Source organism: Vipera ursinii, assembly GCF_947247035.1.
Source record: "Vipera ursinii genome assembly, chromosome: 1".
In the NCBI taxonomy this organism is placed as follows: domain Eukaryota; kingdom Metazoa; phylum Chordata; class Lepidosauria; order Squamata; family Viperidae; genus Vipera; species Vipera ursinii.
Genome location: NC_139512.1, coordinates 33853608 through 33878399, shown reverse-complemented (window position 1 = coordinate 33878399; position 24792 = coordinate 33853608). Strand labels below are relative to the sequence as shown.

General features: G+C 35.5%; 1 protein-coding gene across 3 annotated transcripts in view; it reads right to left on the bottom strand.

Annotated features, from left to right (window-relative positions):
• The window catches only part of CDC42BPB (CDC42 binding protein kinase beta), a 100928-nt gene that overhangs the window by 61113 nt on the left and 15023 nt on the right, over positions 1-24792 (bottom strand). For all 3 annotated transcript variants that reach the window (XM_083359930.1, XM_083359928.1, XM_083359929.1), the window contains exons 2-6: positions 15436-15527; positions 11991-12074; positions 8578-8673; positions 4583-4731; positions 145-238 (exon numbers count right to left, since the gene is read on the bottom strand). In XM_083359930.1, the coding sequence (XP_083216056.1) occupies positions 145-238; positions 4583-4731; positions 8578-8673; positions 11991-12074; positions 15436-15527 (515 nt within the window). The remainder of the gene's footprint in view (positions 1-144; positions 239-4582; positions 4732-8577; positions 8674-11990; positions 12075-15435; positions 15528-24792) is intronic.

Sequence of the window (24792 nt, the reverse complement as noted above, 5' to 3'; positions counted from 1 at the left end):
ATATAAAATGTTGCTATATTTATCTTTACATGTATCTTTATGTAGTATTTTGTAACATATCTTCCAAATATAACCACCAAACAAGTTCAAACACACTGCAGTTTAAGTAGTCTATTAAAAAAACTATACTTTTTTGATACATACAGTGCCATCCTCGCTCATTTTTAAACAGGATCCAAAATCTGCCAGACGTATGTGGCCGTTCGCATCCAATAAAACATTGTCAGGTTTTATATCTCTGATTTTTCAAAAAAGAAAAAGATATTATTTTAAATGAGGCACATAGTTGGAACATTACCTTCAACCACATGCTCTAAATGAGCATTAAAATCAAGTCAGTTGTTATAAAAATGGGATGCTGACAATTTTATAATAACATTTATATTTAAAAGCTGATTTTTTATAACAGCAAAAGATCAAATAATCTATGCCAGAAAAATAAATCCTTATATCACTATAAAGAATACTATAAAGAATCGCTATGATTACATAAGCCTATCAAATTAAATTCACACACTGAATAGGATGTGCACACTTTGTAAATAATTTGAAAGAATAATTTGGAGTTTCTAATTTGGTTCATTTATTTAGCTATTGTACATTATTTTTCAAGTTTGTACAAAAGTCTGAAACAAAACACGGGTCTTCAAACATCAGTCTGGATGCACTGCATTTGAACAAATTGTGAAAAATTTCTTCCAAATCACTTTTGAACTGTGCTGCTTTGTCAAAGAATTTCCTGACTTTTTATTTCCTTCAAAGTACATATTTTAATACATTTATATAGTTTTCACAAAAAATAGCTCCACAAACAACAATGAAAGATATCTTTATACATGCAAACATTCACAATTGCTTTGGTTTTGTTGCTAAATTGAACATTTAATTTGAATCGTAATGATGTGTGAATTTGCTAAGCTTGTTCTGGATGTTTATTAGGCAAAAAAAAAAAATAATTCACAGACCTAGCAAAAATAAAAACCAAGTATATATCTGCCATACTTCGTGACAATGTATTTATGAAATTATTCTGAAGGAAAAGTTCCAAGCATAAATTAAAGAAAACTCATTTTCTACACTGAAAAAATAGCACAATCAATGTGTGAAGAAAAACTATTGCTACGAACTAGATCTTACACTCGATCAATATGCACATATACTGCAGGTTTTATCACGTGTTTCTCATCTGTTTACCGAAGATTCTTTTGGAACACGTATTCCTAAGAACAACTTAACAATAAAAATGCACAACACGTACTTTGTCTCCCATTTCCTCTCACAGTATAAGAGGAAGGAAGGTGATTAACTACGGAAGAGCTTTAAAACTGTGGTATTTCTTTCAAAGCTTCACTAACACAGGGACTTTTTCTGCCAGCAAAACAATCTGCAAAAAGAAACACTAAGAGCTAATAGAGGTTTCTTTCCTGTACAATGTAATCAAAATGCAGTAATGCAATACATGTGTACTAAAGGTAAACCTCATTGAGTACGGAGGGGCTTACTCTGAGGTAAGCATGCATAACATTGCAGAATAAGCAAGCAATAGCATTAATGGGCAGCTATATTAATTCCATTTTGCTAGCTAGCTCTGATCAAAGCAATAAGTCTTCAAATGATTTCCTGAGGTAATATAGTAATATCAAAAGGTTATCAAAAGCCATTTTGTATTTAGCAAGATAAAAGTTACTTTAATGGAAAACTATTAGCCTGCTGAAATATTAACAAACTCTTTTACTCACACTGCTCTATACAATCAACATTGTTTGCGATGGTTTTATATAGATTGTAGCATTACATTGTGCTGTGTGAAGAACACAAAATAGGAGTAACAACAGAATAGTGGATTTCATTTGTGACAGATGCTGTTCTGCACTAAAATCCACAAGCCCAATTTTCCCAAGATATATTTTATATGTCATCCACTAACTAGTGACTTAAACAGCCCCCACCTTCCAGCTGTTTCAACTATCTCAGAAATGAATATTCTCCTTTTGATATTCTGAACTTATACACATGAAAACAAATCTTTGGCAATCCAGCTTGACTCTGACTTAATTATCCCTTCAGTTTATCTTTAATGCCATGATGCAGAGGACTGCATATTTAATACATGCCAGCACAGACTAATTAGCTTGAGAAGTTTCCACAGCAATTCAATATTATTATTGTTTAATTCCTTTGCGAGATCTAGAACTGACTTACCTGCTAAAAGGATATCTCAGGATTTGTAGCAGTCTATTAAATAAAATAGTGCAGATGTATTGCTTTATTTACTAGGACTCATATGCTATAGGATAGGTGGCTTACATTCTCTTCTTCTAAGAAAAGAATTTAATAACAACAACAACAACAACAGTAATCCTACCTTTTTAAAAATACATAGTCAAGTCAAGAGAATATATACTGCTCAAAAAAATAAAGGGAACACTTACATAACAAAATGTACTGTATTTAATAGTAGGATGTCTTATCTTGTGTTCCCTTTATTTTTTTGAGCAGTATACTTGCCTATTTTCCCCATACCACCACCCTGTGAGGTGGGCTGAACTGAAAGAGAATAACTGGCCCAAAGTCACCCAGCCCACTTTCATACCTAAGAGAGACCTAGAACTCTCAGGGTGCAGTTTTCTAGTTCAGTACCTTAACCACCAAAGCATAGTGTCCTAAACTGTATACTAAATTAATAAACTACAGTACAAAATAATAAGTTATTAAAAAGAAATTAATGTCACTGCGAACAAGTAACAGCCAAGTGCAACTTATACAAGATCCCCACCCAGTGCTTCTTTAAAAAACAAGTTTTAACAGCTCTCCTAAAATACAATAGGGTGGAGTTAGTAAACTGCTGCAAACAAGTGGGGCTACTTCACAGAAAGCGCAACACCCTGGGCTACATATTTGACAATACCTAAAAGAAAAGAGCGTGTGGAGTGATTGAGCTTCCTAATCCTGTAACTAATGTCACCTTACATTAAAAAAAAAATCTATGTGAGACAAGTTTATTTTTGGTGCTGTCTTAATGTTTATAAACATGTACAGACATTGTTCAAGATTACAACAGTAAAAAGGTCAAGATAAGTACTCTTAAATTCAAGAACATATCATTTTCTTTATTCTTCATAAATACAGCATCACATTCCAGATATAATCTCATAAGCAAATGAGGAAGTTTCCTTCATGTAGATTTTACACTGACATACTGAATTTGTGGCAACGGTGGTCTTTTACAGTACAGTTACTTCAGCATGAAAACTGGCCGTGCTGGTACTTATGAATAAGAAATGCACCTATTTATTTAGAGTGCTCAAAAGCACACATAAAACCGTTGCGTGAAAGACAATGGACAATTTATTTATTTATTTATTTATTAAATAAATCATTTTATTTATTCTTATAGGAAGGATATATCCAGCTTTCCTTGGTTGAGGCTCAGAATAGTAGTTTGAAAAACTGTAACAGGACTCATTTGTGCAGCAACTTATTGTCTGACAACTAGGATATTAAAAGTTTTCCTTCACTGACACAGGTTTTCAATTTTTAAGTGGATTCATGGAATTTTTTAAAATGAGGTTGAAAAACTTTTGTCATAGTTATGACTACTGCATTTAAAAATATTTTACAACAAAAGTCATATTACAATTGTTTTAAAAGTTACAATAAAATAACTACATCTGGATGAAACACTTTTTTTAGCTTGATTAGAGTAAATATATTGGTGTTCCTCTCCACCTCTAAACACACACCAAACCCATGTGGTCTGTTTACAACTAAACATTTCCTGCAACATTTTGCCTTAAACCCTCTTTTTATATAATGTCCTTCAATCTGTAATTTAAACTGAACCAACCAAAAATTGAAGAGGTGGAAATATACATTCTGTAAATTTAAATGACTATTTGATTACAGAAGGAAGAATGAGCATATTGACTGTATGCTCTTGTCAAGGAAAGAGAAGGGAAGTGAAAGGTAAATTGGTCTGCTTGAGCCCCCAGTAGCTTACAATATTTGAAGGTGGGCATGGCCACAATCTGGAATTACAAATAGGAGCATTATTTTAAGAGAAAAAATATACTCATAACAACATCTTACTGTTTACATTTCCATTTGTTCCTGTATTTTTCAAAATCTATAGCTTTATTTTATATTTAATTAGCTTAATACAGGTAGTCCATGACTTAAAACCATTCATTTGGTGACCAAAGTTACAATGGCACTGAAAAAAGTGACTTATGACTCTTTTTCACACTTAATGACTGTTGCAGGATCCCCATAGTCACACGATCAAAATTTGGATGCTTGGCAAATGATTCATATTTATGATGGTTGCAGTATGCCAGGGTCCTGTGATCGCCTTTTGTGACCTTCTGACAAGTAAAGTCAATGGGGAAACCAGATTCACTTAACAACTACACTGCTAACTTAACAACTACTGTGGTTCACTTAACAATTGTGGAAAGGAAGAACATAACATTGGGCAAAACTCTCTTAACAACTGTCTCACCTAGCAATGGAAATTTTGAGCTGAATTGTGGTCATAAGTCAAGGACTACCTGTATTTATATGCCACAATAAGACACCTTACCTGTGCACATAATGAAGCTGATGAATGGAATGAATAGCAAGAACCATTTCACCAATGTAGAACCTGGCCATATCTTCCGGAAGCTTGTCTTCAAACTTGCTAAGTAATGTCAACAAATCACCACCCACATAGTAGTCCATTACTAAATACTAAAAAACAAGAACACTTACTGGTAAGAATCACTGCAGAATTATATCATAACTGATTAAATGAAATATTCACTTGAATACAACTTTAATAGATGCTTGTGAAAACTGGAATCAAAGTGAGTGGTTTAACTGGACACACTGACTTTCACTGCTCCCTCTTAACTAATAATTAAATTATCCAATTAAAATAAACATGGGAATTTAAATTAATTTAAGCTATTTCACAAGCTAGAGACATTCTCCCTCCCCCTACTATTTCATATACATATACTAGTTTACAAAAGGGAAGCCTCAATACATATAATTAAAGAAATATCACTTCAAACTTAGTAACTGTCATAGGAATAATTTAAAAGGAAAATGGGAATGAAAAAAATTCTGATCATAATGTTCCTTTGTTGGGGAAAAAGTAATTCAAATGTCCTATGTAAAAACCAATGAAATGTATGGTTTAGGATGCTAAAATATGGTCCCAATTGATACATGATGCAATAATTATGCTGAGGCTAAGAATTATGATGAAGCTGTCATTATTTGGGTAAAAGATTAGTTGCAAAACCAAAATGCACTGCCTCAATTGTTGTATGAAAACATTCATGTCATAAATTCCTTTCAATTAATTATCATAAAAAGGGGATTCACTGCAGTTATAGTCAACAAAGTAGATTTTGCATAGGTGAATTTTACTTTGATAAAAGTTTCCTTGATAGTCTATTCTATTCTATTCTATTCTATTCTATTCTATTCTATTCTATTCTATTCTATTCTATTCTATTCTATTCTATTCTATTCCATAGGAGTGGGCAGCTATATTAAATCTAAATAACAGCAATTCAGTAGTTCGGTGTCAGTATTTCCTGGCAGCAATTTAAATCACAAGAGTAAATTGCTGGAAAATATAGTTTAGCCAAGCTATACATAATAATTGCTTGTTAATTAGAACTTTTCATTTAAATACACTATTTTCCTATTTTTTTCTAGCTTAGGCTGATCAGAATAAAATATTTTAATTCCTGTCCACATCTTAAACAAATATAAAAATGAAAACATTATCGAAAATGGCCTCATACATCAACAGGGAAACCATGGGTGAAATATACTTTATGACCTAAATGTGCTCTACTGAACTTTTTAAAGAGTGTTAAACAATATTATGTGTAATTTTGACAATTATAAATTAAGGCTTCTGCCTAATCAGACTGCAAAGTAACATTGTGATAATAAATCGGTGAATTAATGTGATATGAACAAAGGAGGGAGCTAGCTCTCAGTCATCTGTACTTTTGTCAAGGTTCTTAAAAACTGCCTCTATTTCAGACATTTGAAATTCTTCCTTTGGAATTCCTTTCCTTAACAACCTTCTCAAAGACCAAAGCAATTAGAATATCCCAAGTAACTATTTGTATTTTTTCCATCTCAGTTTTTTTGACAAGATGGCAATTTACTTCTGATTGGATGTAAACCATTTAGGAACCTCCAAACATTTATACCAGGGATATAATCCTATGCACACTTACCTGGTAGTAACTCATTGAAATCACCAAGATTTATTTCTGAGTAAACATGCATAGGATTGTACTGTAAAGGTACAGGTGGTTTCTTTTCAATACTATTCCAGTTTTTACTGTCCGCAAGTGCTTCAGAGCTGAAAATGAACATTACAGAAGCCACAGTTGGCCCACAAACCGGTTTGGCCACTTCTGTATTTTAACAGCAGTCTTGAGATTTTGTATATAAAATGACACATTAATAGCACTGTGCCAAGATAAGTAGCTAGATGATAAGTGTTCAACTGAACAATTTATTTATCTAATTAAGTTAACTCTAGCTCATTGTACTTAATAGCAAACTAGAGATGGAAAATAAAGTAACTTGTAAATGGCTTGTTTTGGATTTTTCTTTCAAAATAAGAAAGTAAACAGTTACATATTCACCCAAAAGGAAGATGATTCTAGATTTTAGAAGATTAAATTACTTTTCAATTGTGATTGCCAATTTCTATTTTAAATTATTTTATAAAAATGTTTACTCCTTATTATATTTCAGAAAAGAACAGAATCAGAGGCCCATTCCAAGAAAGAATACAACCAAGACAAATGTTTGATGTTCAATTAAATTAATGATTGCAAATAATTGCCTGTAAAATAAGGTATCCCATCTGTACATTTAATTAAGCACCAATCTGCATATACAAAGAGACACACAAACCAGTCCTACAGATATTACACACAAGTTTGCATACATTCACTGCAGTGAGAGATTGCAGAAATGTGGGCTTGGTTACTATAAATTTCTGCATGTTTATTTGCAGTAAGTGTGCTATGCTGTGGAAGTTCTGCTTAGCCAAGCTTATTCTATGTAAATGGAATGTAAAGTAAGGAAGAAATTCTTGGGTTCTGAGCTGCAAGAAGAAAACTGGAGGTCTCCATACTGGGCTGCAATCATAATCACAACTGCAGACTAAATGCATTTAACTTCTGTGTCCCTTACTTCCAAGAAAGAATGCTTAGGACTTTTAGTTCTTTCATTCAATTTGGTAGCCCCATTTTTATATCATCATCCTTGAAGCATGAAGGCTAAAGAACTGCAATAAAGAGCTTCTCTATCCATTGATCAATCATGATTTTCTTGAATCCTCAGTCTCTCCCCACCGCAAAAAATTACCAATTAGAGAGTGCTAATAAATATTCTTGTCTTCTCTTCATTAGAAGATGATGGTGGGCTATAACAGTGGTTTCTCCTACTTCCGCTGAAATGATTCCTTCCTTTTCAGCGGTTTGTTTAAATATTTGTACCTCTTATTTTTTTTCTGTTTTGGTATTCTCAACAAATGCAAATCAAAATGGCACCAAATTGGATCACACCAAGCTGGGGGCAATTACTAATACTTTGGAAGATAGACTCAAGATTCAGAATGATCTTGACAGACTTGAGATTGGACCCTGTCCAAAAAGATGCAGTTCAGTGGTGAGAAAAGTAAGGTCTTGCACTTCGGCAGGAAAAACCAAGGCACAGATATAGGATAGGCAGTACCTGGCTCAACAGTGGTGCCTGTGAGAGGGATCTAGGTGTTCTGGTGAATCACTGCTTATGCAGCGTGCTGCAGCTGCCAAAAAAGCCAACACACTCCTAGGCTGCATCAACAGAAGGATAGCATCAAGACCACAGGAAGTGAGAGTACCATTCTACACTGCACTAGTGAGGTTACATTTGGACTACTGCATCCAGTTCTGGTCACAATACAAAAAAGATGCTGAGGCCCTAAGAAGAGTGCAGAGAACAGCAACAAAGATGTTAAGGGGTCTGGAGGGTAAATCATACAATGAACAGCTAAGGGAAAGGGTATGTTCAGCCTAACAAAGAGAAGGCTCAGGGAAAACATGAAAGCAATCTTCCAATAATTGAAGGGCCATCACAGGGGAAAGGTTATTGATTTACTCTAGGATAAGAAGCAATGAATGTAAGCTCATCAGAGAGAGATCCAATCTGGAAATAAGGAGGAATTTCCTGACAGTGAGAATGATTAATCAATAGAATAGCTTGCCTCCCAAAGTTGTGGGTGCTCCATCACTGAGGTTTTCAAGAAAAGACTGGACAACCATTTGACTGGAAGGTACAAGGACTCCTGAATTGGACAGGAAGTTGGACTAGAAGTCCTCTATGGTCTCTTCCAGCCCTGTGATTCTATGAAAATCTCCTTCCCCTCACAGATGGCCTTACTGGAAGCAGGGAGGAGAAATCTTCCTTTTAGATAAATACAGTTGATAATGCTCTGAATTCAAAATATTTTGAACTGAGAAACCAGATTATGAACTACTTCTTTATAGGCTTGTTGTACACACATACCAAATAGTTTTCATCTTGAAAAGCATAGTGCAATGTTGTAATCCACTGACAGTCTCCATTCACCAAAACATCTCTCTCTTCTCGGAAACAAGCAGTCTAGAAATAAGAAAGTAAAAAAGGGAGAAAAAGTTGTTTAATTAATCTCTTGACTTTGACAAACAAGGATGCAAAAATGATATTGTTTATAGAAGGTAAAATTGTAACATTCGTAAATATACCTCTGCAATAATTCAGTATCTAAACCAAGGAACAAAACTTTTCATAGTGAACCAAAAATTATTTTAAAATGAAATTTAAAAAGCATGGTAGAATTGGATTCTTAAAATAACATTTAATTTTATATTAATCTGAATGTTGTTAAAATACCTACTGCAATATCCAGACTCTTAAAGGTGAGCATACTGATAGCCTTCAAGAGAATATGAAACTTACAAAATGTTTACTTAAAATAAAACAAATCAAAAATAGACTAGAGAATGGGCAGTACAAACCTTCCCAACTTATCCATTAATATTTCCTGGAAATGGGAGCTGAATTCCTCACCTATATCATTTAAGTCACATATCTCTCAGCCTATTTCTCCCTCTACTCACCCCCACTAATCTTATATGCTTTAAATATTTAAGGGCCATGATTACTTCCAAGAGAAACAAAAAGGGGAAGATAACTATGAGTTCAGAAGAAGTACTTCCTTATGTTTTAATGAATGTCCTGGCTGAAGGCTTTATGTTACAAAGGATGTAAAACACGTATTAGTATCTAGTTTTTAGGAACAAAGCTTAAAATTAGGATTTTTAAGCACTGATCATAGAACATATTTCCACCTAATTTCCTATCTGAACTCTTAAATCCAGAGCATGGGTCTCTTACTTCTACCTCCTATGTAGCTTGAACCACAAATTCCAAGTTTATTCAAACAACTATTAACCCTACTTCCAAACTCCAGCCACTATTATAAATTTAAATGTTAAATTTCAGAATTAGATAAGTCATAAGAACTGCCACAAAATAGTCTCTGACGTGGCAAGGTGTTTTCTAACTGCATCTTTCTTCAAAAGCTTCTAATTTGTTCAAACTGGGGACTTTTCCATTCAAACTGTATGAATATGTGACTACTCTCCAAGTTTCCACAAACAATAACAAATTCAAACTCATTTAAATCAGGCAACACTAAGGATAGTATCAGATAGTATCAGACAGGCCGAGGAATCATCTACCTTACATTAAACTTTTAAACTGCCTCTCTTTAGAGGTTCACTGGTATATATTAATTTCAATAAGAAAAATATCTTGCCAAACGTATCAAATAATTATGAATTTGTTAAGCTGAATCAGCATTATCTATAAACTGTTGTAATCATTTTTATAGAAGCTATGATGATGTAAAAGTGGAGGATTCTTAAATAATCCGTCAGTTGGCTTCAGGGTCATAACACAGAACATTTCTATGCATCACTCAAAAATATGCTTCACTAAGTTCAGTTAGTGCAGAAACACATGGTCAATTTACTTTTTCCTTACTTTCATGCTTGAACTACCCAGTTCCTTATTTTTGCCTAATAGTTTTATTATCCACTAGTTCTTCTTTCATTGTGGCATATCCCAGAATAAGTATAATTACATAATTATGAACTACTAATTGTAATAATTTGAACTATACTAGGTAGCATGATGGAAATTTCTAAATCGGCTATAAATTAGCACTACAAAAATCAACCTCCTTATGACATAATGTACAAGGTTGTAACTTTTCAGCAAATATTATTTTGGTGGAAAAGATTATAGTATTTGTTTAAAGTCCGGGTCAGAAACATTTATCTATGTTTTATAATTTGGGAATATATCCAGCAATTCATCGTAAGTGGGCCTTCTCTTAAGATATTTGAAAAGCTTTACACAATATAGAGTGCTGAACAGCAGGACTTTCCTACGTAAGCCTAGTGGGAACTAATCTGCACTGATTCAGCATCCTCTTCAAAATAGTTAGAGATTTAGGATCCCTAATGTATGTAAGCCTGTATCTATACAAATGTGGTATGAAAAAAGCAAGTCGAGAGTTTGAAATGCCCTACTTTGAGATACAACTGTTTTGAATATGAAACGGGCTGTTTCAAGCCTTTTGAGGCCTCTTCAAACTTACCCATTTCCAAAATGGTTGAAATGGGCCCATTTTGAGTTTCACATTTGGATGGGATATTCTAAATTCAAATTAAGGCATTTTAAATTCAAATCAATTGGATTTGAAATATTGAAATATTTTGTATATCTTCACCAAAAACTCTTTAATTCTTATTGAATTTGGCTATTGAATTTGGCCTCCTTCCGTCGCGATCTGAAGACACATTTATTTGAACAAGCCGGCTTGGCCTGATGGGGGATGGGTTGGGTTTTTATTGTCATTTTTAATATATGTATTTACTGTTTTTAGCTTGGGCATATGTTTAATTCTTTTTAACTTTTGTATTTTTGTATTTTTTATATGTCTGCCCTGTTCACCGCCCTGAGTCCTTCGGGAAAAGGGCGGTATATAAATAAAATTATTATTATTATTATTATTATTATTATTATTATTATTATTATTATTATTATTATTATTATTATTATTATTATTATTTTGATACATCATTTTAGTGAACCTGTTACGGTATCAGACTAGAAACCTCGATTTGTTGTTGTTGTTGTTAGTTGCGAAGTCGTGTCCGACCCATCGCGACCCTATGGACAATGTTCCTCCAGGCCTTCCTGTCCTCTACCATCTTCTGGAGTCCATCTAAGCTCACGCCTACTGCTTCAGTGACAAGCTGGGTGACTTTGCGTTACTCACTTTCTCTCAGCCCTAACACTGGGAAGCAACTTCTGAAAAAAAAACTTGCCAAGAAAACTTCAGGGACTGATCAAGGCAGTCTCTGAGAATCAAGCATGCTTGAACAGGAAAATAAAGCTGTATAAATCTTCATACTTAAAAAATATTGGCTAATGAATTCTTGCTTTATGTATGATATAATGCATATTACATTAAATATCTATTATAATAAAATATGTAAATTTATTTAATAACAATGCTTGATTTATTTGTGCAAAATCTAATTCTTTATAAAAAGGAAACAAAACATGAGCCTTCCTTGAAATCCTGACTTTCAATTAACCAAAGTCCAAGCTTCCATCTAGTAATTAACTTGATTTTGATATAAGTAATAATCAAGCTATATGAAAAAAACTGGGGCAGACAGATTGGTAAATATAATGCAGATAGCAATAAATGCCACAAAAATATGATATTTGATATAAAAAATCTTCAGGGAAAAAATAAAATTCCTATGTGCTTAAGTAGTAACTGTTTAATGCCGGCAAAACTTCATTACCTTTTTTAATGCCATTTATAAAGAAATCTGAATTGAAAATATCAGACTTACCTCTGCCCTTTTAAGCATTTCCCATTTATTTAGGATTTTCATTGCATAAATGCGCTCTGTGCACTTCAGTTTTACAACTGCAACCTACAATTTAAAAAGTAAAAATAACTCCAAGACATTCTAGTATTACTTATTTATTTCAGTTTTGAAGCCACTTGACTCTGGCATGTTACAGATAAAAACAAGAAAACAAGGTACATGAGGAGAAAAAGACATCCATCAGAGACAACACCCAAAGAAACAAACGGCAAAACTTACCACAGCTCACTGCAAAACTGGAGGGGAGTGAAGCAGTGAATTGGTATCTCGCTTAACAATCCAGATTCTGTGCCAAATTGGGGGTGTAAGTGAAAACTACTTGTATCCATCATTAAGAATCTTTGCTACTTTCCAAAATGACATAATTTGTTCCCTACAGGGAGTGGCTGACATGTGAATGGTGTTCCCTCATTTTTATTACAGTTGACATTGTAGAAAGTTTTCATGAACTCTCTTACTTAGGTTTTGGCTTGAAGAGCAAAGTTAATTTTACTACAGGTAGTTTTTGACCTACGACCACAACTGAGACCAAAAATTTATTGCTAAGCATGACAGTTGTTAAGTGAGTTTTCTTTCATTTTATGACATTTTCAGTGTCGTTGTAACTTTGGATGGTCACTAAACAAATGGTCATGTGTTGAGGACTATCTGAAGTGTTCTTCTTTGCTGTAGCCTTTATTGATGGGGGGAGGGTGGTAATCAACTCACATCTATCCAAATTAAAAGCAACAGATAGCAAGTAATGGGGAAAAAATCCTCGTTGCCTAAAAGCTTCGGAGAATCATGCAAGTGATACCAGGCCACAGAAAGAAATCAAATAGTCTATTCTCTAATGAGGCATAGCCACAGAAAAATAGCTATGACTATTTTAACTGAAGAAAAAAAATTATCATAAATGAAATTGAATATATATGGCTTCTATTATGTAAATATATTTGGGGGACAATCAAAATTAACTGAATAACATACTGACATCTTTAGTAAGAACACTGCGACTTGATAGATGATTTAAAAATAATGACTGGTCCTAATAATAGCAGAGAAAATAATTAGGTTACCTTTGTCCTGAGACTAGAATATCTTTTAAGCACAACTATTTATACTTTCATTGGACTTTAGGGGACTTTGTCCTGGACTTTTAACTTTGCCCTGGGGCATAGTATACAGATGGCATTGAACACATTTGTCAGTAACATCTCACAGAGTCAGGACAGCAGCGGTGCAATTGTTCAGATCTCTCAGTGGCTTTTGATACCATTGACCATGGTAACCTTCTGGATGGACTGCGGGAATAAGAGTGGAGGCACAGTATTGCAGTGGTTCTTTCTCTGTAGTCAATTCTATTGGTATTGAAGATATTGAAAAGTGGGTACAGGATGGCACTAGATTGGATGTTTTCACCCATCCTGTTTAACATTTACATGAAATGTTGGGTGATGTCATTCATCAACAGAGGCTCATATATCATCAATATGCTGGTGATATCAAATTGAAAATCTCAAGCCCAATCTGACCAAAGGATTCTGTCTTATACTAATGTCTGAAGGCTACTGGGGTTGGATGAGAAGAAAGAAACTTAAACTCAGTCTTGATAAGACTAAGTGGCTGGGTATTTTTGTCTGGCAGCATGCATTCTTCCATGATTTGGATGAGGGGATAGATGGGGAACTCATCAAATTTGCAGATGACAAGCCAGCAGGAATAGCCAATACTCCAGAAGATAGGCTTAAGATACAGAAGGATCTTGAGAGACTTGAACATTGGGCACTATCTAACTAAATGAAATTCAATGAAGAAAATAAGGTTCTACATTTAGGCAAGAAAAACCAAATGCACAGGTGGTACCAAGCTCAATAACAGTAACTGTGAGAGGAATCTTGGAGTCCTAGTGGATAATCATTTAAATATGAGCCAGCAGTGTGCTGCAGCTGCCAAAAAAGCCAACACAGTGCTGGGCTGCATTACTAGAGGGATAGAATCAAGATCATGTGAAGTATTAATACCACTTTACAATGCCTTGGGTAAGGCCAGACTTGGAATACTGCATCCAGTTTTGGTCACCATGATGTAAAAAAGATGTTGAGACTCTAGAAAGAGTGCAGAGAAGAGCAACAAAAATGATTAGGGGAATGAAGGCAAAAACATATTAAGAATGGTTGCTGGAATTGGATATGTCTAGTTTAATGAAGAGAAGGATGAGGGATGACATGATAGCAATGTTCCAATATCTCAGGGATTGCCACAAAGAAGAGGGAGTCAAGCTATTCTCCAAAGCGCCCGAGGGCAGGATGAGATGCAATGGATGGAAACTAATCAAGAAGAGAAAACCTAAAATTAAGAAGTAATTTCCTGACAGTTAGAACAATTAATCAGTGGAACAACTTGCCTCCAGAAGTTGTGAATGCTCCAACACTGAAGTTTTTAAGAAGAGATTGGACAACCATTTAACTGAAATGGTATAGGTTTCCTGCCTAAGCAGGGGGTTGGACTAGAAGACCTCGAAGGTCCCTTCCAACTCTGTTATTCTGTTCTGTTCTGAAATGGGGTAGTACTCCCCAGGAGAAAACTAGTGTGCAAGCTGGACTCGTAACTCCTGCTTGAAGAGTAGATCCAGCTATAGCCAGGAGGTATCTTCATTGTTGCATGTTGCAATAATCCACACACAAAGATAATAAGTTATGAATGATTATGACAAGGGGTTCCTGACCCTTGAAAACCACCCCAAAACTACAGTTGATCTAGAGCACATCAACAGGTGAAGTTATTGACACATCTTGAAATGTTTGTGTAACATCTTTGAATGAAAACTGTTGCAATTCAGAGTGCTATTTAAGACTTCTAAAGTTCTTCATGGACTAGGGCCTAGCTATCTGAGAGACCATCTTTTTCCTATTTTTTTCTGCCCATTCAGTAAGATCTGACAGAATGGGCATATTCCAGAGTCCGTCTTTAAAAGATATCTGATTTTTTTTGTCACAGTGCCTGCCTGCATTGTGTAATAGTAATCTCTAGAGGTCTGAGTTATCTTGATCTTGACATTCTTTAAATAGGTCTTGGAAGATCTGGCTGTTTCCGCAAGCTCTTGGTTAGGAAATATGTGCCTTTGTGAGAATTTTGTTAATGTGTTGTATATATTAATCTCCTGATTTCTTTTTGTTTTTATTTGTAGCATTTGTTTTTAACTTATACACTGGGCTTGGTTGTTATAAATTCATAACATTATAATTCATTATAAATAATATTGTGAGACGTAACATACCATACAGATAATCTTTATGTAGCTAGTTTCCATTGTAGAAGAGAGGTAGGTTCAAAAAAAGGAATTCCTCCACTGGAAGAAACTTTATTCATCAAACAGTCAACAATATGTTTCCTTAATCATCTGGGAGTTTTAAAGGTATCTTACCTCACCAAATGCACCTCTGCCAATGACTTTTATGATTTCAAAGTCATCTCGATGAAGTTGCATTTCCTTCACCAACTGTGTAAATGGTTTGGCTGTTTGAAAACAAGAGGAAATCTCAAGTTAAAATTTGTATATTGTATAATGATGTAAGCCAGACATGTCAAACACAAGGCCCGGGGGCCAGATCCGGCCCGCGAAGTGGTTTCATGTGGCCCGCGAAGCCATCCTGGAAACAGTGAGGGAACGGCCCCCACTGCCTTGGCCCTGGCCCAGAGACCCTCCTTCTGCCAGAGACCCTCAGATCTGTCCCACTCCTGCCCAGGCCCCCATAGGCACCCTTGATGCGAACGATGTAGAGCTGGCCATGCCCACCCAGTAGGCCATACGCACTCTAGCTACGCCCACCCAGGCCACGCCCACCCTGGCCATACCCACCCGGCCCCCTGAGGGCAACCGCAATGCTGATGCGGCCCTCAATGAAATTGTGTTTGACACCCCTGATGTAAGCTTTTGGATTGGTATCAATTGGTATATTAGTTTAGATTTGATAATAAGTCATCACAAATTGCTACCTCTATCACATACTATATGGTCAAAAAGAAAACAATTCTTTTTTTCTAATGACAAAGAATCTTATCTACAGGTAAAACTCGAAAAATTAGAATATTGTGCAAAAGTTCATTTATTTCAGTAATGCAACTTAAAAGGGGAAACTAATATATGAGATAGACTCATTACATGCAAAGCAAGATAGTTCAAGCCGTGATTTGTCATAATTGTGATGATTATGGCTTACAGCTCATGAAAACCCCAAATCCACAATCTCAGTAAATTAGAATATTGTGAAAAGGTGCAATATTCTAGGCTCAAAGTGTCCCACTCTAATCAGCTAATTAAGCCATAACACCTGCAAAGGGTTCCTGAGCCTTAAAATGGTCTCTCAGTCTGGTTCAGTAGGAATCACAATCATGGGGAAGACTGCTGACCTGACAGTTGTGCAGAAAACCATCACTGACACCCTCCATAAGGAGGGAAAGCCTCAAAAGGTAATTGCAAAAGAAGTTGGATGTTCCCAAAGTGCTGTATCAAAGCACATTAATAGAAAGTTGTGTGGAAGGGAAAAGTGTGGAAGAAAAAGGTGCACAAGCAGCAGGGATGACCGCAGCCTGGAGAGGATTGTCAGGAAAAGGCCATTCAAAAGTGTTGGGGACTTTCACAAGGAGTGGACTGAGGCTGGAGTCAATGCATCAAGAGCCACCACACACAGACGGATCCTGGACATGGGCTTCAAATGTCGTATTCCTCTTGTCAAGCCGCTCCTGAACAACAAACAACGTCAGAAGCGTCTTACCTGGGCTAAAGAAAAACAGACCTGGTCTGTTGCTCAGTGGTCCAAAGTCCTCTTTTTGATGAGAGCAACTTTTGCATGTCATTTGGAAACCAAGGACCCAGAGTCTGGAGGAAGAATGGAGAGGCACACACTGCAAGATGCTTGAAGTCCAGTGTGAAGTTTCCACAGTCTGTGTTGATTTGGGGAGCCATGTCATCTGCTGGTGTTGGTCCACTGTGCTTCATTAAGTCCAGGGTCAACGCAGCCGTCTACCAGGAGATTTTAGAGCACTTCATGCTTCCTTCCGCAGACGAGCTTTATGGGGATGCTGACTTCATTTTCCAGCAGCACTTGGCACCTGCCCACACTGCCAAAAGCACCAAAACCTGGTTCAATGACCGTGGGATTACTGTGCTTGGCCAGCAAACCCGCCTGACCTGAACCCCAAAGAGAATCTATGGGGCATTGCCAAGAGAAAGATGAGAGACATGAGACCAAACAATGCAGAAGAGCTGAAGGCAGCTATTGAAGCACCTGGTCTTCCATAACACCTCAGCAGTGCCACAGGCTGATAGCTTCCATGCCACGCCGCATTGAGGCAGTAATTGCTGCAAAAGGGGCCCAAACCAAGTACTGAGTACATATGCATGCTTATACTTTTTAGAGGTCCGATATTGTTCTATGTACACTCCTTGTTTTATTGATTGCATGTAATATTCTAATTTACTGAGATTGTGGATTTGGGGTTTTCATGAGCTGTAAGCCATAATCATCACAATTATGACAAATCACAGCTTGAACTATCTTGCTTTGCATGTAATGAGTCTATCTCATATATTAGTTTCCCCTTTTAAGTTGCATTACTGAAATAAATGAACTTTTGCACGATATTCTAATTTTTCGAGTTTCACCTGTAGTACCTGCAATATAAGCAACAGTTGTAACTTAGGTTTCATTAAATACAAAACCAACAGCTTATCAGTATAATAACAGAAGCCAAAACTAAAGGGACAAATCTATGTGACAGTCATGCATCTTTGATATTTGATTAATTTTATGAACAATTTTATGTAATGAGTCTATCTCATATATTAGTTTCCCTTTTTAAGTTGCATTACTGAAATAAATGAACTTTTGCACAATATTCTAATTTTTCGAGTTTCACCTGTAGTTTTCCTGGCACAACTAATCAATGGATTTAAAAAAAATAGGTGTCCGAAAAAAAGCTCCCAACCCATCTGCATTTTTTCAGTCCAAATAAAAATGCTAGCTAAGCTAGGAAGCAAGTAGGTAGTAAAAATTCTCAGAGATACAGAATGTAACAAGTATTAATAAAATAAGCAAAAGTGCTAACCTTAAGAAAGAGCCTCAAGCCTAGCTGCAAGAAATTAGCAATTAACCTTGGGAAGACAAGGCTTTCAGAAAGCTCTAAGGCACATGTGTCAAACTTGCTGCGTCACGTGACATGTTGTGACGTATTGCAACTTTTTTTGCATTGCTGGAGCTGGGGCGGGCATGGCCTCCACATGATGCAATTGGCCCACAGGCTGGCAGTTTGACACCCCTGCTCTAAGGTAAAAGTAATGCTTCAGATCAAGAATTATTTGGCCTTTGAATCTAAAAGTATCATTGTATAAAGTTATATATTACCACTGTCTTATTATCTCATACTTCATATGTCCTATTAAATATTTTAATGTTCATATATATTAATGCAATGAATAATCCTAACCTTATTGATCACAAAATTAACTAGTTTGGTGTTGTTTATATCTAATCAAATGTTTATTACTGCAATCAATAAGTTAAAGATGATTTGCATATATCAATAAAGAGGTTTTGTGCTCCATAACTCTCAGGCTTCCAGTACCAAAAATTTGTCAATAAACTTTTGGTTTAATGTAATTGGGCACTTAAATATATTCCTGAGAGAATTCTCCTATAGCAGTTGACACAATGTTGCCAATGCCACATTGGTCTGAATGTTCCATTTTATAAGAAAGAGTTGTAGCATCTTAAATACAAAGACATTTATTATTAAATAAACTTTGGTGGTCTATATCAGATGTATGGAATATTGAGACAAGAATATAACCATACCCATAATTAGAAGCAGGGAACAGCTGAAATAGTAAACAAAAAAGTGAGAGGAAAAAGAAATACATAAAGTAGTGGCAATGACAATTCCTTCATAACAACAGCCAATAATTGTTGAATATGACAAATCCTTCCAGCATGTTGTGTTGAATAACCTTTGTACAGTCATATAAAAAAGAAAGTACACTCCCTATGAATTCTATGGTTTTGCATATCAGGATATAGTAAAAAAAAATCATCTGGCCCTTAGCAATTCTTAAAAGTAGGTAAACACAACCTCAGATGAACAACATATTACATCATGTCATCATTTATTTTACAAAAAAGAAAGCCAAAATCTTACTGGGGGCTGATTCTATTTTCCATCTAATAATTGAGGGAAAGTGGGGAGAAGAAGAAAGGATGAATATTTGTGTTCCACCAAGAACAGATTCTGTGGCAGTAGTTTCACCTGCATCTCATAGGTACATATAAGACATTGAGCGGTGAAGGAGAACACATCTGTTTGTAAGAGAAGAACTGACTTGGCTAAACTGAAAGATTGTCATTTCAAGCAGAATAGCAGAAAGCAGAAGGGAGGAAAAAGCAGACACATAGTGATGGGGAGGGGAAGTATGAAAGTCATGATTTACTTAATCACCTGAGGTATTACAATGGGTTGCTAATAGTTCACACACAACACAACGGCATGAACCAGGCTTTCCAAAAGTTAGTGGCTGGTTAATATATCAAATTTAGCCAAAACCTAGTAAGTGATGTATAACAGCTTAACACAAGGTTGGAACTCTATCAGTGATGATTCACATAAGTTTAGTAAATTTCCTCATAAGATTGTGGGGAAAAGATGAGATAACAATTTCATTTTTAAAGTTTAAAATATTTTACAACTTTCAAAAATAAAACAATAGATCAACAATTTGTAGCACAAAGTATCAGTCAATTAAACAATGTCACGCCTCAGAGCATCAAGTTTCTCTGTCACAGCACCTTTCCTCTGCAATAGTATTCCCCCAGATATTTCCATACGGCTCCCATCCTGATGCTGCAAAAGGCACTGAAAACCTAATGATCAAAGGTGCCTAGCAGGGCTTGGGATGGTAGAGGAAGTGAATTAATTACTTTAAAAAAACACAGCATGGGATTGCACAAGGTCACTCAGTAGGCTACATGCAGCCTGCAGGCCATATGTTGTACAGTCCAGATCTATGCTATTCCATAAAAAATAGTGGCAAGTCTTTTTTTTAAAAAAAAATCTATATCAGGCACGAATTGAAAATACCAGAAAATATGGGATTTTGAAACAGCTCTGTTTTGACTTTAAAAGATTCTGTATTTGCTTGAGAAGTCCAAAGTTTGTTTTTTGCTCTCAAAATTATGACATCTTGATCACAAAAGAGTAGTTTGTATTCAAAATTTTCTGCACATATCTAATTCTTCCTAACTAAGGGAATATTAGTTACCTCCAAATTGGTCAGCATACTGAAAATATGAGAATGGAAGATTCAATGCAATGGAAAACTGGTACCCGCTGTTGTTGGGCTAAGTCTAGATCTCTCCTGAACACTTAACATCACATAATAAGGCGTTTTCCTACTTCTGTAAATCTCACTCTTATGGAGAAACACTTTAAATTACACAAAGATCTTTGAAAAAATTCCACCTGAATATTGTCCCAAGATTAAATGTTAAAGGAACACACTATTTTAAAAGCGTTTGTATCAAACACACCAGTGAAAACTAATTCTATTGCTAATTACACCATTGCTTATTTAATAAATGACAGTATATTGCCTGTCAGTTTCATTAAAGGTTTTTTTGGCAACCATATGGAACTGGTTTACCTTTAAATTCTAAAGTGACTTCATGGATTAGCCTATAGATTTGGTATTTCCTGGTAATTTCCCATCTTAGAATTATCCTAGTCCAATCCTGCTTAGCTTTGACAATAGCCAAGATCAGCCAGGTGCTATTATTTAGCTAGGCAATGGTTTAAATGGCAAAACAAACAAAGACAGGATCATGTATACTTTTTCCCTACTTCTCAGTGTTGTCATTCTATAATCAAAACTAATGTGAATTAAAATTAAAATAACTAATTTCAGATTCATTTTGAAAAAAAAACTGAACCTCAAGTAATCTACAGATTAAAACCTCTACCTTAATTTTATTACCCACTCTCCTCCGTTAGTTCTTTGAAGAATTAAATGTCCTTTCTTAATAAAGGGGAGAAATCACTCTGTTCATTTCTCCATACAATACCAATTCTACCATAGTATTTCTACAGTGACAGTTTGAGCTAAACTAAATGGTCTATACATGAATTTATGTAATTATTTTTATGCCATCTGATTTTAAATGTCCTTGAAGTGGTTTGCAAACATGAACCAATCTCAAGCTCCTGAACCAGAGTGAGAACAAGGAAAAGGGAGAAAAGAGAGAAAAATAATACATCTGATCACATTCAAAAACACATTATACAGACAGAAACTTTAATATCTCAGATAGGTACTGTAAATAACTTGAAATGACTGCATTCAGTACAAATTCTCATTAAGTCTACATCATACATGATTATTTCAATGTTACTGCCTAACTGGAAAGGGTGAAATGAGGGCAAGGTAATGTATACTATGAGGAAGTGTTTAGGAACCAAATAAGAACAAAAAGATTCTTATTTTTCATCTGAGCTCCCTTTTAACAGGGAAAAAAGAACTGCCTGAATACTGTATATTATAGTTACATTCAAGCAACTAGAATGCCTATCTTCGGTCAACCATAATGTTTGAAAATGAGAGATAAGTACACAAAGGAAATAGCCCTGATGTTTTATAAATACTCCTGAAGGACCTTTGAATGTTATCAAGACACAAACATTCATTTATGTATTCATTACATAATAATCCTAAAAAAATTATAAAATTTTGTCTTCTATGGGACGTCTCATCCAACTTTATCCTCTCAAAAGCAAACCTGGAAAATGGATGGTATGGAATGCAAATGAGTATTAGCTGCTTGTGTGAACAGCTTTTATGGCATATAAAATCTACCACATGTAGTCCTTGCTTATCAATTATTCGTTCAGTAACTGTTCAAAGTCACAATGGTACCAAATGAATGGTAGATACAAAGGGTAGTTTTTGTGATCAAAATTGGCAGCCTATCCATATTTACCACACGAGGCACTTCCAACTGATCCTACCTGCCTATCCCCCACAATATATTCACCCCTTTGGCTGTCCTGTGCTCTGCCGCCGCTGCCTACCCCTCCATGGAGGCATCTCAAAGGGCCAATAGCTACAATGGCTAGGCACGGCAACAGGAGAAAGAAGACAGCAAAGGTCAGCTGGGGGTGGGTATAGGGAAGCAGGACTAAACAATGGCAGTGGAGTGCAGGGTGGCCAAATGGGCAGAGAAGGAGAGGGGAGATAGGCAAATAGGGAGAGTTGTAGAGGCGAGCTCAGCAGGGCAGCTCTCTTCAACTGCTGAAGAGAGATCAATGGGTCCGGGCAGGAAAAAGGCAGCAAGACAGAGCTGGCAGTTTGCATAGGGTTGGAAAAGCATGAGGTCCTCATCTAAGTACCACAAGCAAGACCACCAGAACTGCCATCATAAGTTATATGGTCACATGATATTTTGCCCAACGACCACTTTGCTTCACCACAGAAATTCCCAATCCCAATTAGAGTCATCATACAATATAACGACTGTAGAAGAGCAAGTGAGATACTTTTCTGACATTTTTCTCATTGCGCTATTTTAAAAAAAATATACATTTTGAAGTGTGAAGGAATCTGTCATTCCTTTTACCCGTTAGTGATAAAACAGAATGAAATGCCTATTCATGTTTCTATCATATTTAATAATAAAATTAAGGCGAGGGAGGGAGGGAGAGAGAGAGAAGAGCAGGAATAAATACATTTTATAAGCAGGCAGTTCAATTTTAAAATCCAGTGCTTTCAAAATGAAAGCAAAACTCAAAATGCTTTTAAGAAAAGAATCTTCCCTTTTCTTCAAAATGGATACATTGTGAAGTTGTTATTGTTGCTGGATATAACGTAAATATGTGTACAGAACATATTGCCACCTAGAGAGCAAAGGGTAGCAATTAGTGAACACAAAGGTGTGGTATACCCTTCTGTTTGTTCCATTTCCTTGTAATGAGTTGCAATACATAACCAGTCATACTCAATTTTGTCCTCACCCTATCTTACTTCCTTAGTGATCTAGTTTTGATTGAAAGGCCAATGAGAGTCAAACCTTTGCCTTGGGCAAAATCCATGAAAATGCATGAATCACACTCCCTGTTGTTATAATTGCAGTAATGGAAAAAAAATTCAATAGTGAAAGTTTACATTTGTAAGGGATGCTAGAAAAAAAAAAGTTTCCCAGATGGTTTGTTTTGCAGGTTCCAATTTCTGTCTGAGAAGTAGCCATTCTTTGGAATGCCTTTTTTGTCTTACTATTCCCTTGATTAAATCCACATTCTGGATTAATATTTAGAAAGATATTGTACAAGTCCCATACAAGCAAACCCAATGATAACAAGTTACTTTACTGAAAATAAATGTACAAAATGTTTGGGACCAGAATATCTAAACAAATAAACACTGCTCACTCCTTTGGGATTCGCCCATCTATCATAATAGAAAAAAATGAGCCTCCAGTATGTCCCACCTCTTCCATATTTTAACTGCTGAAAATTTGGAAAAAAAGTTATATTGAGCGAGAGCCAATTTTGGAATATGACATTCTTGAATCATAGAAGTAAGCTTTGCTCCCTGTCAAATCTTTCATTTGAAAGGTTTTTGTTCAGACTTTTTAACAGGTGTATTCTTTGTCTTTTTCCCTTCTTCCATCACTGTAGTTTAAAACTAATGTCCATAGTCTTTGATAAACTAAAACAAATCATGAGTCCCCTTTTGAATCTAAAAAAAAAGATAATCAGAAAACAAAATGAGATTTCACAGGAAAAAATTGACTCAGATAAAACTTCTGTGTAAAAGCATTCTACATTCAATTATAATAACTGTACCTATTCTTTATTATATGTCTTGATGGTGCTGTTTACTGCTTAAAACCATTATCTATCTATCTATCTATCTATCTATCTATCTATCTATCTATCTATCTATCTATCTATCACAAAAAAACCCTGTTTAAACATCTCAACAATTGTCACATAAAAAGACCTACAGATAATTATTACAGGACATCTAGTGAAAAATCCATCTAATGAAAACCTAAACCCATCCAATGAAAAGAGGAAAAAGCTGCAGCAATAGAGTTGCAAGTTTTATTTCAGAATCATATAGCAAAAGAAAAGGCAATGAGCAGCATCCTGATGCACTATGAAGCATTTTTTTAAAACATCTTACTTTTTTTCTCAAGCACTACAGCAATTTTTAGCACATCCAGATATTTCAGAATGAAGTAATAAACAGTTGGAACTTAGGGTAGATATCACCTAGTTCTCCACTACCGATGTCAAAAAGATCTATAAAATCTATAAGCTTCTATACTGGGAATAATTAAGCCCCCACTCCCCCCAAAATTTCATCTGCTTATTTAATTATTAGCATATTTATATGGCCACTCATGTTAACCATATAACTCTGGGCAGCTTATAAAACATATAATAAAAACACCACATCAAAGCATTATAGCAACATCACATTAACAATTGAGGTTCCTCACATATTTAACAGTATAAAACAGAACACACTAACATTATGGCTTTTTCCTGTTTTTGGAATGCATATGCAATGGGACGGAAGATATACAGTATATAGCAGTGATGGCGAACCTTTTAAAGACCGAGTGTCCAAACTGCAACCGAAACCCCACTTATGTATCATTGGGTGCTAGATGGGCGTGGCCCTTTGGGTGGGTGTGACCCATTGGGTGGGCGTGGCCAATTGGGTGGGCATGGC